Source organism: Balaenoptera borealis, assembly GCF_965194805.1.
Source record: "Balaenoptera borealis genome assembly, chromosome: 15".
NCBI lineage: Eukaryota > Metazoa > Chordata > Mammalia > Artiodactyla > Balaenopteridae > Balaenoptera > Balaenoptera borealis.
In genome coordinates, this window is record NC_138871.1 from 6,324,255 (window position 1) to 6,339,102 (window position 14,848).

The 14,848-nt window shown below is 45.0% G+C and overlaps 1 protein-coding gene across 1 annotated transcript; it reads right to left on the minus strand.

The window, feature by feature from the left end:
• Window positions 1-6,170: 6,170 nt before the first annotated feature.
• Window positions 6,171-14,608, minus strand: PDCL3 (phosducin like 3). Its single transcript, XM_082357607.1, has 6 exons — window positions 14,463-14,608; window positions 12,231-12,360; window positions 9,716-9,806; window positions 9,388-9,531; window positions 8,417-8,625; window positions 6,171-6,548 (listed from the first exon to the last, which is right to left on the minus strand). Exons 1-6 carry the CDS (start codon window positions 14,466-14,468, stop codon window positions 6,406-6,408), a joined length of 723 nt encoding a protein of 240 aa, XP_082213733.1. The 5' UTR covers window positions 14,469-14,608; the 3' UTR covers window positions 6,171-6,405.
• Window positions 14,609-14,848: the final 240 nt, after the last annotated feature.

A 14,848-nucleotide genomic window follows, 5' to 3' on the forward strand; every position in this document is an offset into this window, starting at 1 on the left:
AGTCCTTATGCAGTTTCTTTGGTGCTTCATCTTACAGACTCCACTCATTTCCAAGGTTACTTAGGTCAGCACCATCCCCCCCAACCCCTTCCGCGAGGTTGTTTCATACATTTATAATGCAGTTAATTGTTTTGTCTGTCTGTGTTCCATCCATGTATCCCGACTCTCTAAGTGATTTTTTAAAATTTGCATACATTAAGATTCAATTTTTGTGCTGTAAAGTTCTATGGGTTTTGACAAATGCATATTGTCATACCTCCACTTTCATTGTATCATTCCGAATAGTTTCATTGTTCTAAAAATCCTATGTGCTTTACCTCTTCAACCCTCCCACCCTCCCCCTTGAGCCCCTGGAAACCACTGATCTTTTGAACATCTCCATAGTTTTGCCTTCTCCAGAATGTCCTGTAATTAGAAACATATAGTAGACCGTCTTTTCAGACTGGCTTATTTTACTCAGCACCCATGCTTTTTGTGGCTTGGTAGCTCATTTCTTTTGATTGCTGAATTACATTCCGTTGTATGAAATTACAATTTGTTTATACATTTATCTATTGATAGACATTTTGGTTGTTTGGGTTTTGGTCATTATGAACAAAGCTGCTATAAACATTTGTGTGCAGGTTTTTGTGCGGACATTCGTTTCCAGTACCTAGGAGCATGACTGCAGAATCATACGGTGAAAAGTGTTAAGAGTATTATCCATTTATTGTGCTCGCTGTTTAGATTTATTTCTAGCATCTTATTTTCTATGGTTCTGCCTTTTCTGTTTCTTTTTATTCTTCAATCTAGTCTTTCATTGAATTAACTGAGCACCCTCACACACACTATTTTAAAAGTTATATGCTTTTATTTTACTGTTACTTGAATTTTTTTAAACCATATTTTTGCCAACCTCTTGAATACTTTTTAAGGGTCTAAGAACATTTAAACTCCAATTAAGTCCCCTTCAATTTGTGTGTTACTTTGTCCTATTTTTCACAGTTCTATTTCAACTGAATGTCATAAATAAGACATTATTTGTATTATTTTGTAAAGTCAATGTTCAGATTTACCCATAAATTTTATGGTCGCTATGCTTTCTTGAATCTCAGAGCTTTCATCATTGTCCTTCTGCACAAAGTAAATCCTCTAAATTTCCTTAGGGAGAGTCTTTTGATGATAAACGTACTTATTCTACGTCTGAAATGTCCATTTCATCCTCATTCCTAAAACAGAGCTTCACTGGGTATTAAGTCTTGGTTGATAGCTTCTGTTTTGTTGATGCATCTTCTTAGCCCATAGACACTATTACAGTCTCCTGGCTTTCACTGCCACTGCTGAGAAGGCAGTGTGCCGTACTGTTACTGTGTTGTAGGTAATCTGACTTTTCTGACTGCACTTACAAATTTCTCTGATATTCTGCAGTTTCGCTGTATACATGAAGGTGTGGATTTACTTCATTTAACTCACTTGAAATTTGTATAGCTTTCTGAATCTGAGGGTTGATGTCTTTCATCAGTTCTGGAAACTCTACCTTCATCTTTCCAAATATTACCTATTTCCAATACTCTCCTTTTAAGATATTAAGAGATACGTTACACCTTCTCAGCCTCTCCTCCACATCTCTTCACCTAACTCTTATATTTCCACCTACTTGTCTCTGTGTGCTACCTACGGGGTAATTATTTGCCTCTACTCTCCAATTTACTAATTCATTCTTCCAATGCTTATTTTTATTTTTAAGATTTAATTATTTTTTAAGATTTTTTTTTTATATGGACCATTTTTAAAGTCTTTATTGAATTTGTTACAATATTGCTTCTGTTTTATGTTTTGGTTTTTGGCCCCGAGGCATGTGGGATCATAGCTCCTGGACCAGGGATCGAACCCACACCCCCTGCACTGGAAGGCAAAGTCTTAACCAATGGACCACCAGAGAAGTCCCCCAATGCTTGTTTTTATAAGGGACTTACACAAGCAACTCTTGTTCTTTACTCTTTTATTTATTTAAACATGTTAAATGTGCTCGTATTTTTGGTCTTGAAAATTCCACTACCCTCAATCTTTGCAATCTGAATGCACTCTTTTTCTGCTGGCTTTCATTCAGAAGTCAAGGCATCCTGTGATGTGGGGGTTTGTGATTTATGACTCTGAGCTCATGTCCCTGTGGAAAGTGTTTGAAGGCTAAATTAAAGCTGAGTTCTTCTCGTGTGGATATGCAGTTGCTTTGGTCCAGAGCACAGGGGCATTACAACTTAAGACCTCTTTAAGAACTTCACAGGGAAAATGTTTAGATCACATGTACCATGAGAATTTAAACCCACATGAGGGAAGGCTTGTAAGCGAGCTCTTAGGGATGCTTGTGCTCTCCTTTCCAACCAGTGCTGGCTCCCCCCAAGACTGAAGGCAGTCCTTTGGGAGTCCAGCTGTTTGCAAGGGGATCTCCCTGAAGGCTCATCTCCTGCCACCTGTCCCCCACAATCCATCCTCACAGGAGCTCGGTGTCACCAAGAGTACGTGCCCCGGGGGGGTAAACAGGCTCGCCCATCCTTCCGCAGTTCTGCTTTCACTTTGTTTTTGGCCTCAGAAGATGAATTCCTTTCTTGACAGCTCAGTGGCACATTTAAGAACATTTAAAAAAAGTTCCATCCAACACTTTGAGTTACCATCAGGTGGGCTGTTCAGAGTATCTGGTCTTTCACAGATGGAAATGGAAGTCCTGGTCTGGTTCATAAAGTTACTGAAGGGCAATGATGATGAAGCAGAGGCAGGGAACAGACACTGCTCTGCTTTGTCGAGTAATTTGAAAGCGGGGAGTAGAAAGCTTAGATAGGTTGTGGTTTTGACTGTTGAAGGGCAGGGGCCTTTAACGGGAGATGCATAAGCTGCTTCTAAGAGAGCCAAGATGGAGATTACTTCTTTCCCAATAAGAGAAGTCCAGAGAGGGCAGTCAAGAGCTGGGTTACAGTGGCATCAAAAATATCATCCTCACTGCTCTGGCTCTGTAAGCACACCCTACAGCCCAAGTAGGCTGCAATCACATCTACAATGTCTGTCCTTCTTAAGAAGCTTGCCCAGAACTCCCAGCCATCTTCTGCCCACCTCCCTCTGGCAACTCGTAGCTCCAAGGGAGGCTGGGAATTTAATCCTTAGCTGGTCCCACTCCTGCTCGAGCAGAGCTGGAGAATCCTGGCCCTTGTCAGGCAACTAACAGTCCCTGACACTGGACCCAAACACTTACTGCCTGAGGCCCCACATCAAGGGAGAGACTGAGATAGACGATAATTTACTAGAACAAAGTCCTAAAGAATGCAGAGGAGAACGGGGTCAAAAGTATAGAGGTACGGCTTAGCCGTGGAGAGCAGACCCATCTTGACTGGACACTGAACACAGAGAAGACGAGGCTACTGCAGGGATGGGCGGTGAGACTGGCCCCAGGGAACTCCTGGTAGCACATGAGTGACAGCTGCCCTGTGGAGTCACCGAGCGGGGCAGTCTGCAGAGGGCGGAACGCCCGGACCATTGGCTGTGTGAACGTAAACATCAAGAACACCTGTCAAAAAGGCTGTGTTTATTTATGAGGAACAACTGGTTTCCATAAACAAGACAAAACCACTTCCATAGGAACATGCTTCTAAAGTAGGTGACACAGGGGACTTCCCTGGTGGTGCAGTGGTTAAGAATCCGCCTGCCAACGCAAGGGACACGGGTTCGAGCCCTGGTCTGGGAAGATCCTACATGCCGCGGAGCAACTGGGCCCGTGAGCCACAACTACTGAGCCTGCGCGTCTGGAGCCTGTGCTCCGCAACAAGAGAGGCCGCGATAGTGAGAGGCCCACGAACCGCGATGAAGAGTGGCCCCCACTTGCCACAACTAGAGAAAGCCCTCACACAGAAACGAAGACCCAACACAGCCATAAATAAATTTAAAAATAAATTTAAAGTGTGGTAATTGTATAAAAAAAAAAAAAGTAGGCGACACAGTCAAAACACATTTGGCCTGTCACACTTGAAAAGCACTTTGGCAAAATCTGGGCTTGTTATATAAGAAAACAGAATTTAAAGCTGGAAGTAATAAATGATGAAAAACTGAGGCATTAGTGACAGAGGACCCCCTTCTAAGCAGCCCTTTCGCGTCTCTTATAAAGCGTCTTTTACATCCAGGACGACTTCTCTGAGGCACTTCAGGAAGAAGATGCCCCAGGAAGCCGTTCTGTCTGCAACCTCGGCACAAGAGGATGTAAATTCAGGTTTGCAATGAGGTAGGTGTACACAACCTAACCGTATCCTTTTTCTCTTCTACAAAATAAGGAAAATAAAGAAGAATCAACTGTATTTGACTATAATCAGCCCTCTGTATCTGCAGGTTCCGCATCTGCGGATTCAACCAACCATGGACTGAAAACGCTCTGAGGATTGGAGAGCGAGCTGCGAGGGACGTGAACATCCGAGGATACGCCACGGGGCTCCTAGAACCTACACCCACCCATGCTGAGAGACAAGAGTCTTATTCCATTTCACGTCTCCCAATTACTTACTATCACGACTTCCTGGAACCATTTCTCACCAGTCACTAGAAAGGGTTTCCTAGCACCTGCTCAACACCCTTCCCCATACACCTTTCCCGCCAACACCAGGAGACAGAATCTCAGGATCTTTCTTGCCGGTTTTCCCTGGTCGCTGTGTGTTTCTGCTGTGGAATGAGACAAACTCAATGCTTAAGAGCCAAGTTGTATCACCTCTACCACATCACAAATGCTCCAAACGAAACAGAAAGAAGTTAATGGTAAGTAACACAGCGAAGTCTCCCAGAATTAACCAACCCGCAGAAGTCTGCACCACAGGTTCGAAATCACGATACTAATTCTAGGACAGACATGCTGCTCTCTCCCCCTTTTTAAATCAATTTCAGTCAGAACGACTGAACAGCTTCCTGGGGCCTGGGAGCCATGTGGCCAGACAGGGCTCATGAACCAAGTCCACGGACACCTGAGCTTTTGAGCGCAAACCAAGTGCCCGAGTCTGGCATGGAGGCAAGATTTCACAGGAGCACAGATCGAAGTGGCACAGCGTATGTTGAGAATCACCCCCTGTACGGGCTCCGCAGTGGAACGAAGTCTGCTGCCCTGTCACGGTGCACACAGCCCCCGGCCACAGTCAGGCACAGTTCCCTCCCCCGGGAGCTGTGTGCACCGCAGCTCTCAGGCCAATGCTGCAGCCACGCTTGCACCTCCGCGCTTCACTCTGATGGCAGCTGACAACAGAAAATCTAACCCATGGGACCAGCAGACAAGTGACAGAACCGACCACGCTTATTTCAACCCTGCAACTAAAATTTCATGAGAAACCCTTCAAGGAAGACTGTGACATAGAGTATGTTTTCATCAGCAGTGCTGGCTCTCATGTGTAGAAATACAAAGTCACTAACACAGATCATTCTGACAGATCAAATGGGTCACAGCTGCTTGTTATTTTCCAAATTACGGCAAAAATAAACGACAATAATCTGAAGGAACTTTGTGCCCTCTCTGATTCATACTTTTAAGATTCAAACCAGCACTGAGTACTACATCACTCAACACAAGCATTAGGGAATAATAGTTCCCCTAATTATTCTGTTAATGTCAATGTGACAAGAAGTGGTAAATGCTAAGAGCATTCTGGTTCAGAAAACATCTTGCTATATTTTTTACTGACTGACTGAGATACACGTTACCTATTTATGTGTGTGCTTATATCTATTTCCAAAAAAGAATTTAAGGTGACCTTTTACAGTAACTGAGACTGACATCTCAACAGCCTGAGACAAAAAATTATTTTAACCAGAAAAAATATTTTACCCCCAATGGCAGTAAATTGGAATCTTTTAGTTACTGCTTTGATAAGGCAGTATTTGTTTCCCAAAAATTATTGCCTATTTCTTCTAAATAGGATAAATACTAAGACTTCTTCCTAGCAATTATGCCTTTATTTTATTTGAGTTAATAATCCTGTTGCTACCTCTATAAAATAAAAACAAATAATAATATAAATGCAAAGCTTACCTTGCCATTTTCCACTGTATAATTTACTCACATTACTAAAAAAAAAAAAACCCTCCATATTTCTTCTTTTATAGTTTTATGTGAACAAATAGTGAACAGCTTTACAGCTTACCTAAAATACAAGTGAGGAAAACATAGACACCTGCCATACTAATATCTGGCTTTTATTTTTTCCTTAAGGAAATATTATTAATTTAAAAAGAGAGTTCCAAGAAATTTAAAAGGATTCCCAGCAATGATTATTTCTGAGATCTATGAGATTTGAAACACAATTATAAAAGGCTAAAACCAAAGTATACATTCCTACTTGTTCCTTTTAAAAAAAAATTCAGATGATGTGTCACATCAAGAAAGCTCATCAGGTTACCAGGGCCGCAGCCTTAGTCATCCTCAGAATCACTGCCCCTCCTGGCAGGGACGGGGCTCAGCACGGACGAAAGCAGCACATCTGCTATGGGTTTCCTAGGGTTTTCCTCCAGGCTTGTCTTGATTGCTCCAGACTCAGACAATTTCCACTCCAACTCTACATGATAAAGAAAAAGCAAATCGCCTAAGACACAGTCTGCATGGGGCCCTCAAGCCACAGTGTTTTTCTAAGCAGAAACTACGATCATCAACATTTGATGACAATTTAATTTGAGGGCCATATTTATAAGGTGCCTGGAAGAAAGGAAAAAATCAGACCCTTAAGAAGGAAAAAAATACCTGCAAACACTTTTTCAGAAGATGAGATCAAATGAGATATTACATACATTTGAACCTCTATGATAACTAAAATAAAAAAGAGACTAAATCTACCTTCTAACAGCTAGTTTCTCGGCTTGCACAATTTCCCAGGAAAGAAATCAGCATGAAACATGTAAAGGAAATACTTTTCACAGTCCTGCTGGCACTCTAATCATTAAATCTAAATTTAGTTAACAAAAGGAAATTCTTAAACCTCATGTCCAATATCTCAACCTATTAGAGTCAAAGGCTCAATGTATGATGACATCCTAGGTCTGATACATTTGTTCCAAGTAATAATTTTTTAAAGTACCGGAAAATAAAGAATCAGTGACTAAAGGCTCAGCTCTTATATTTTATGCTCTTGTAATCAGTGAGACCTTGTGAAGCACAATCAAGTGATGTATTTTTCCACTGCAGAAAAGACCCCAGGCAGGACTGAGGGACAGCTGAGAGATTCTACTACAAATAGCCTGGTTAAAGTGATGCTCTACCAATTAGAAACTTCTGTTAAAATCTGAACACCAAGTTTACTGAAGTCGTGTTAATTCAAAGTGCTCCACCAGTATTTTCAGCTCTAGGTACCTTGGTTCAGTGTGATAAAAATTCAACAAATATCTTAAAAATGATTTTTTTTTAAGATTTCTGATTCTTAAAAATATATTTAAATTCACACATATGTATAAATGAATGTATTTAATGTTACTGTTCATTTATATGCAGTAATCATTATCTTATAAGTTCACTAATCCTCAAATGAAACTTTTCCTAGAAATAAAACCTATAATTATTATTGTATACCTATCTCTCTTCCCTCATGGTATGTGCAAAAAGACCAAAACAAGAAGCAAACCCATATTTAGTTTGAAACGCCATATGCCTCTGAACACGGGAATAATGCATAACTGATGTAACATATATGTGTGTTTATGTATGTATGTATATGTTTATACTTTTCCCAATTGAATATCTTACATAAAGAGTTACATAAAGTAGAATATAAAGTCATATTTTAACACACATTTTTAAAGACTACTAACTAAAGCACAGCTGGACACATTATTTCACTAAAGAGATAAAGAATTTGACTTATCAAGAAACGTGCAGGCCTCAGCTTCTCTCTCATGTTATGTGTGCATATGTATTTTAACACCTCCTGTGTAACAGGTAGAAAAAAAAACACATATCCTTCAGGAGTTAAGAGGGAGAATAAACTTTTAATTTAAAAGCTACTATTCAACTGAGAAAAAATTTCTATAGATTTATATATATGTACATTTGTACATATGTAGATACATATAAGCATGTGTCACTAATAACGTTCATGTGAATTAAACAAGAAATGAATGATGTGATCTTGAGCTACCAGTAAAAACGAACATATTCAACTGTAGGGACAAATAAAACACATCAGACATTAATATTAAATATTTTAAAGTCCATTCTGCCCCCTTTTAACTGAGAATTACTAAAGCCCAGTTGTAACTGCCCCCAATGACTTGTCTAAGATGAGATTCAACATGCTTCTTCCCTTTTTACAATCACTCGCATGGGGGCAAAGGTGAATCTGACAAGTCATCCTAATGTGTGTCTAGGAAACAGGCACCCTCGCCAACAGAAGCATCTCCTCCCCATCTTCCACGTGCACCTCAAAGAGGCCCTTACCATCCATTGTCAGGTTCATGCCACCAAACACCAGAGGTCCAATAAATTGAGCCTTGATATCACCTTCAAGGTACACAAATATTGTGGGCAGATTCCTATCAGGATAGTTGGGTATGCAGGTGGTTGAAATGGCTTTGATAAATTTGACATCAGGAAACTTCCTGGCAAGTCCACTAAAGTGCTGATTTATCAGGGCACAGAGGGGAATCCTATAAAAATAGAAACAGAAGCCAACTGTGATTCTGCATTTGTACATAATAAATCTCAACTACCCTTCTGCCCTACATAAAACCTCATAATGACTTCACAAGTGATTCTGCTACTCCAGCCAAGATGAACTAACATTTAGAAAAAACTTTCTAACATGTTTAGGCAAAGGGAGGAACTCAAAATCCAAAGCCCAACTTAATTTGACTGAAGAATAAGTTAGAAACACAGCTCCAATGTAAAAGATAATTGTCTTGCTCTTCTATAGGCGAGAGCATTCAAGGCTTAAAATGTGTGATTCAGAAAGCATTTCCTGCTTGAAAGAAACTCCCTACACAAGCATTAGACTCCACAGGATGGGAATAAAATTGGAGGTGAGAAGCACCGGGGGTCCACTGCCTCACTCGCCATGAACAATTCTCACAAAGGTCACCCTCGCCATCGACAAGAGTGATTCATTACATGGAATTGTAAAATGCCCGAGCTTCTCCAGAGGGACAAGTGACTGACGAATTCATTTACAATTAAAAAAAAAAAAAAAAAGAGTCTCCTCTGCTACACTGTAACAAAGGCATCCCTATTAGTCACATATTAATTTGAAAGTCTTAAGACAAAAATTAGGCTATAAGGTTTGGGCAAATCAGCAACAAAAACACTAGTTAAAAAAAACAAAAAACAAAAAAACCTCCTGGGTGGATTAAGCCTGAAATGTTCAAGATATAAATTCAAATTAACATTTAAAGACAGTCATGAGATCAGCTCACCCTTGTCTGTAAAGGTGCAAGATGACCCACAAGCCCTCACCGGCTTTGGTAACTTCTTGAACATAATCCTTTCCTGAGATTTCCAAAACTTCTCCAAATTTATTCTTCAGTTGGGTTGCTTTCCACTCGGCCAGTCTTTGCTGCCTGCACAACAGAAGGAAGAGAGAGACATCTTACAAACACACACACACACACACCACCCCTTTCACAAGCAACCTTTGTAAAGGTCCACGTTTATTTATTGATTTGCCAGATTTATTAATGTTTCAAAGGACACACATTTTAGTGCCACACAAAAAGCCAAGCAGTCCCTCTGGGTGGCACTAACCTGTACATTGCAACTGCACGTTCGTCTTCCTCGTTAAATTCGTCTTCATTATCCTCCAGTTCTTCCAAAGTCATGTCCTCATAAGTTTTCACTGAATGTCATTGAGGTGGCAAGAAACCAGAAATGTAAAAGATGAACAAACACACATTTTGGTTTTCTTCCCTTCACTCTTCTCCTAAAGGAGTGCATGCAATGCCAAAAGATCCCCAGCCCACCAAAACCCAAATAAAAAGTACTTAAGGTGTTACACTAGTAAATAAGAAGGGGAGGGTGTTTTTAAAAGACAGCTGCCGGCCTGGCTCTTACCTCCACACAATAAGGATACAGACGGGAAGTTTCGCAAGTTTATAAAAGAGGAGAGTTGTATTTGCCTGAGCTAACCTGGCCGGATCTTCAAGCACAGACATTCACGGACAGGTGCATAACAGTTCTCATGCCTCTGAGGAGATGGGAGGATACCCACTGAGGTCCCCCCCAGCACACCCCTCCTAGAGTGAAAGGGCTATCCCCTGGTCTTCTCTTGTGAGTGCTACGCAGCTCTACCTTTTCTTCTAATCAACTGCTATAAACTCTGTATTTTGTTTCTATTGCCATAAACACCCTTGCTTCTTGACATCACATCAGGCTTTTGTCCCCAGATCCCCACCCCATCACTACCCGAAACTGCTCTTATCAAGGTCAATAACGACCTCTGTCTTCTCAACGGATGAGCACATCTGACCCAACCCATCACCAGCTCCTCCCCAAAAGCCCATCTTCCTGTGGCCCCCTCTCCTCCTCCCTCTATGCTGCCCCTCCCTTAGGCCCTTTGCTGACTGACTCCTTTTCTTCCTTATCGATACCCACTCCCTTGGCTGACTGCATCTCACAGCTTTAAGTACTAGCAACATGCTGACAACTCCCGAAGTTGTGCCTCCAGCCCGTATTTCTCTGGTTTGGGACAGCAACCCCAACTGCTCCCTTACCATCTCTATTCGTCTAACAAAAATCTCAAAGTGACCATGTCCCAAACAGAGCTCCTGATCTCACCTCCAAACCTGCTCTTCCCCGAGCCTCCCTCATCTCAGTTGGTGGTAACTCCGCCCTTCTGGCCGCTCAAGCCCAGAGCCCTGCAGTCACCCCTGACTTACCTTCCCTCACAACCCTCATAGGATCCATACGTAAATCCTGTCGGTCCTACCTTCACAGTCCATCCAGATCTGACCACTTCCCCCACCGCGCTGCTCCAAGCCAATGGTACCACTGCAGCCTCTTCCAGACTGGTCTCCCCACTTCCTGCCTTGCCCCCCACAGTGTGCACTCAGTAAGGCAACAACAGGGCGGTGCTGTCAACACAGAGGACACGTCACTCCTCTGTTCAAACCTCCAGTGACATCCACCTCATTTGGCAGCAAAGCCAAGGTCCACACTAGAAGCTACAAGGTCCTAAATGGTCCGAGCCCTAGTTGCCTCTTTGAACCTCCTACGACTGTCTCCCAGCCCTGCTGGCTTCCTGGCGGATTCTCCAACATGCTTTCCACTTCTCACTCACCTCCCTCAGGTCTACTCAACTGCCAGGGGGGCCCTCTCTGACCCTTTCTGCAATTATACCCACCCCTCCTCCGGCCCCTTCCTGCCTTATCTCCTACATTTCACTCACGTGTCGTTTACTGTCTGTCTCGCCCGCTAGAATGTAAGCTCCAAGAGGACAGGGGGTTTTGTCCGACCCGTGCACAGCTCAAGCCCCACTGCCCAGAACAACAACCAGCACGCAGCAATGCTTCAGTAAACTTTTGCAGGAGAAACGCTTTGCAATAAATCCTTCTCTAAGTTAGCTCTAACGTGTCAACAGGGGACAAAAGGCCTAGCCCCTGTGGTCAATGGTTCGCAAACTTTGGTGTAAATCAGGAACTCTTTGCAGCACTAGTTTAATATGCAGAGCCCTGGGCCTTACCCCCAGAGATTCCGTTTCAGTAGGGTCTGTGTGTTGTTGTGTTTGGTTTTATTTTTTTTGGGGGGGACAAGCACCCCAAGGGATTCCGATTCAGGTGATACAGCTACATGTGAGAAAGCCCCTCTCCTAGACCCTGTACACTGCAAGCATCTTATGCTTCCCCAAATCAAGCTATTTTAATATTCGTAATCAAACCACAAAGATAAAGTATACCCTCACGAGAATACAAACACTAAAAACTTTTGAGCAGATTTCCATGACAGTATCCAAAGTGAATCACAGACCAGGAAAGTCAAGACTTGGAAATACTTTCCTCGGGGTTATCACGTGCTCATCCGACACAGACGAGGAACGGTGGAAACGGAGGGGGCCTCTGAAGTCCCCCTAACTCTATGGCCCAGCAAGCTGAAGCCCGAGATGCCCTGTGACCCGCCTGAGATCCCAGAGGCAGCGTCCAGCTCAGCACCCCAATCCCTGGCTCCCAACTCTTGCTCAGAGGACCCTTCTACCAAAGCAGTGAGAGGCTGGGCAAGCTGTCTCCTAAGCAGACAGACACGCAATAAACAGTATCAGCAAGCTCACCAATGGACGGCTGAAGGACCCGCTGCTCCTCCTCTTCTGCCTGCTTCTCCAGATCCTTCAAACTCTCCTTCGAGGGCAAGATGCCCTTTTTGCGTAAGATGTCATTCCACTCGGTGTCTGCATTGGGGTCCTGAGCAGGTGGACCAAGGACACCATGAGTGCCAAGTCCACCGTGAAGGGTGCCATGGGTAAGGAGGGCTCAAATGGGAAAGTGGTGGGAAGGGGAATTCACACCAAATTATTCTGTGGCCTATTTCTGAGAAAGCGTCAAAAGACCCACAACCCCTGTTCCAATCTTCCTGTCTTGGGGTAAAAATCAGGCTATGATGTGCAGATCGGCATCAGCGCTGACAGCAAGGCTCTGACCTGGCTTCTGGTATTTTCATTAATGACTTGGAGTGATTCACGCAGCAGATATTTATTAAGTACCTACTACATGTAAAGTATTGTACTAGATGGTAGGGAAGCATGGTGAATGCCAAAGTCATCTATTTTACAGGTGAGAGGAAGAGACAGGCAATGAATAATTAAATATACAAAGAGAGATATTACAAATTATGGCAAATGCAATGACCAACAGCCTGCTGAGCTAGAGAGGTCCAGGGGGCCTGCATTCCACAGGATGGCCAAGGACGTTCTTTCACAAGAGGTGACGTTTAACCATGACTGGAGGGTGAGACAAAACCACAAAGAGGAGTGAAAACTTAGGAAATGACTTTCCAGGCAGAGGGACCGGCCTGTGCAAAGGGCCTGAGTGCAGAGACCAAGCATCCTGAAGTCCTGAGTGGCTGCAGGAAAATCAGAGGGAAAAGAAAACTCTCTAACAGCCAAACCTGAGAGGAAGCGCTGAGACCCCGTGGAAGAGCTCACAGCGGCTGACGCTTACTGAGTCCTAGGTGCTGGGACCCTGCGAAGCCCTTTACCTGTATCTACCTAGTGAATCCTCACAAGCCTGGGACAGCCACGGCGCCAGGCTGGAACAAGTCAAATTTACCAGGATCAAATGTCAGAAGGATAAATGTCGAAGTGGGCTCTTAGCTCCAGAACCCAGCTGCCCAAACCCTGGTGTGGCACCGCTTGGCAGGAACACTGCTAACGGACCTGGTCTGGAAGATGAAACCGGGGAGCTGTGCAAGGGGCACTGGGAAAAGCAGGCTCCAGCCCCAGCTCCTCGCCCCAGTCTTGCTGAAATATGTCTGAAGGAAAACTAACAGCATCCTTTCCACAGGGTGGTCAGGAAGGAGGTGACGTTTTTAAGCCGGGACCTGAAGGACAGAGAATGCGAAGGAGGCCGGGTCAGCCCTGAGTTTCCTCTTCACCAGACGCACTGGATTTGGAGACGATCATCCTCTGCAGCCCCCAACCAAACCCACACTAACTCCATTTCCCTTCTGCCACTGAGTCAGAGATGAGTCCCTCGGGATTCCTGACCACAGCGAGATCTGGGGGGGCAGCAGAGTGACCTCTGGAGAAGGGTCCTTCAACAGTGACCAAACTGAGCTGTCAGAGATTTTCTCATAAAAGCATCCATTTCCACGGTGTCCTTTTTTCCCACTTTTCCGTGGGTTTTAGTCAAATTCCATTAGCAAATTCCTGATACAATGAAAGAACAAAACTGGGGGATGTGGTTTTATCCATTTTAAGATGTGGAAAGTAACCGGGCTGCGGGACCCTCGGGCTGAGCTCTGGACGCCAGGGAGTCCAGAAGGGGGCGCACCTCAACCTGAACACCAACGTTGGGGGGGGCGGGTGTAATAACCCCTCACCCTGCTCTACGTGGAGTCAGAACACGCGTTATGTTATGGGACACCCCGCCCGCCCCAGGCGGGACCCTCCACTCGTGCAAGCCTCAGCTTCCATCCGCGAAGGGGTCCACAACGCACCTGCTCAGGTGCTCGCTAAGAGAGTTAACAAGTAGGAAGTAACTGTCAGGTAAGACCCGGAGAGGCCTTCGCAGGCCGCACGGGAGACGAGCTCAAGGAGAGGCAGCCCCCAGGGCTGAGATTCCGGAGTGGGACACACGAGGTAGGGACCCCCAGCCCGCGGACCCGCGGGACCACGCCCACCCGTCCGCACCGCGCCTGCGCCGGCCTCGCCTCGCGTGGCCTCCCCGTGCCTGCGGGGCGCGGCGCTTCCCACAGGTCCGGCAAGGACAGCCCGCCGCCGGCGCGGACCCAGCGGGGCAAACGAGCGGCCGCAGCCTCCAGACGTCGCGCCCCCCGGCTTGCTTACCTGCATTTTCTCACAACTCCCTCGAGCCCGGCCGGCGACGGCCTATCCGCCCCTCAGCTCTCTTCCGCGCACGCGCGCAGCCGCCGCCCCGCCTCTTCTCCCAGCCGGGCCTTCGCCCCGCCCCCAGGGAGCGAGCTGGGCGGAGCCAGCGGGAAGTGAACTCTCCTCTGAGCCTGCGCCCGCTTCTCAAGAGAGTGGCGCGGAAGGTGTGCGCGTGCGCGAGGCAGGACACGCCTACAAGTGTGACTCTGAGCTAATCCCCGGGCGCTACCTTATTAGGGCAGGTCTTCGGCCTCGGAGCTCTGGGGCTGGGGGGCCGACTGCAGTCGGCCCGAAGGTGTCTGAAGTTTATGCCCAAGAAGTCAGAGATAGAAACGCGTTTCAGT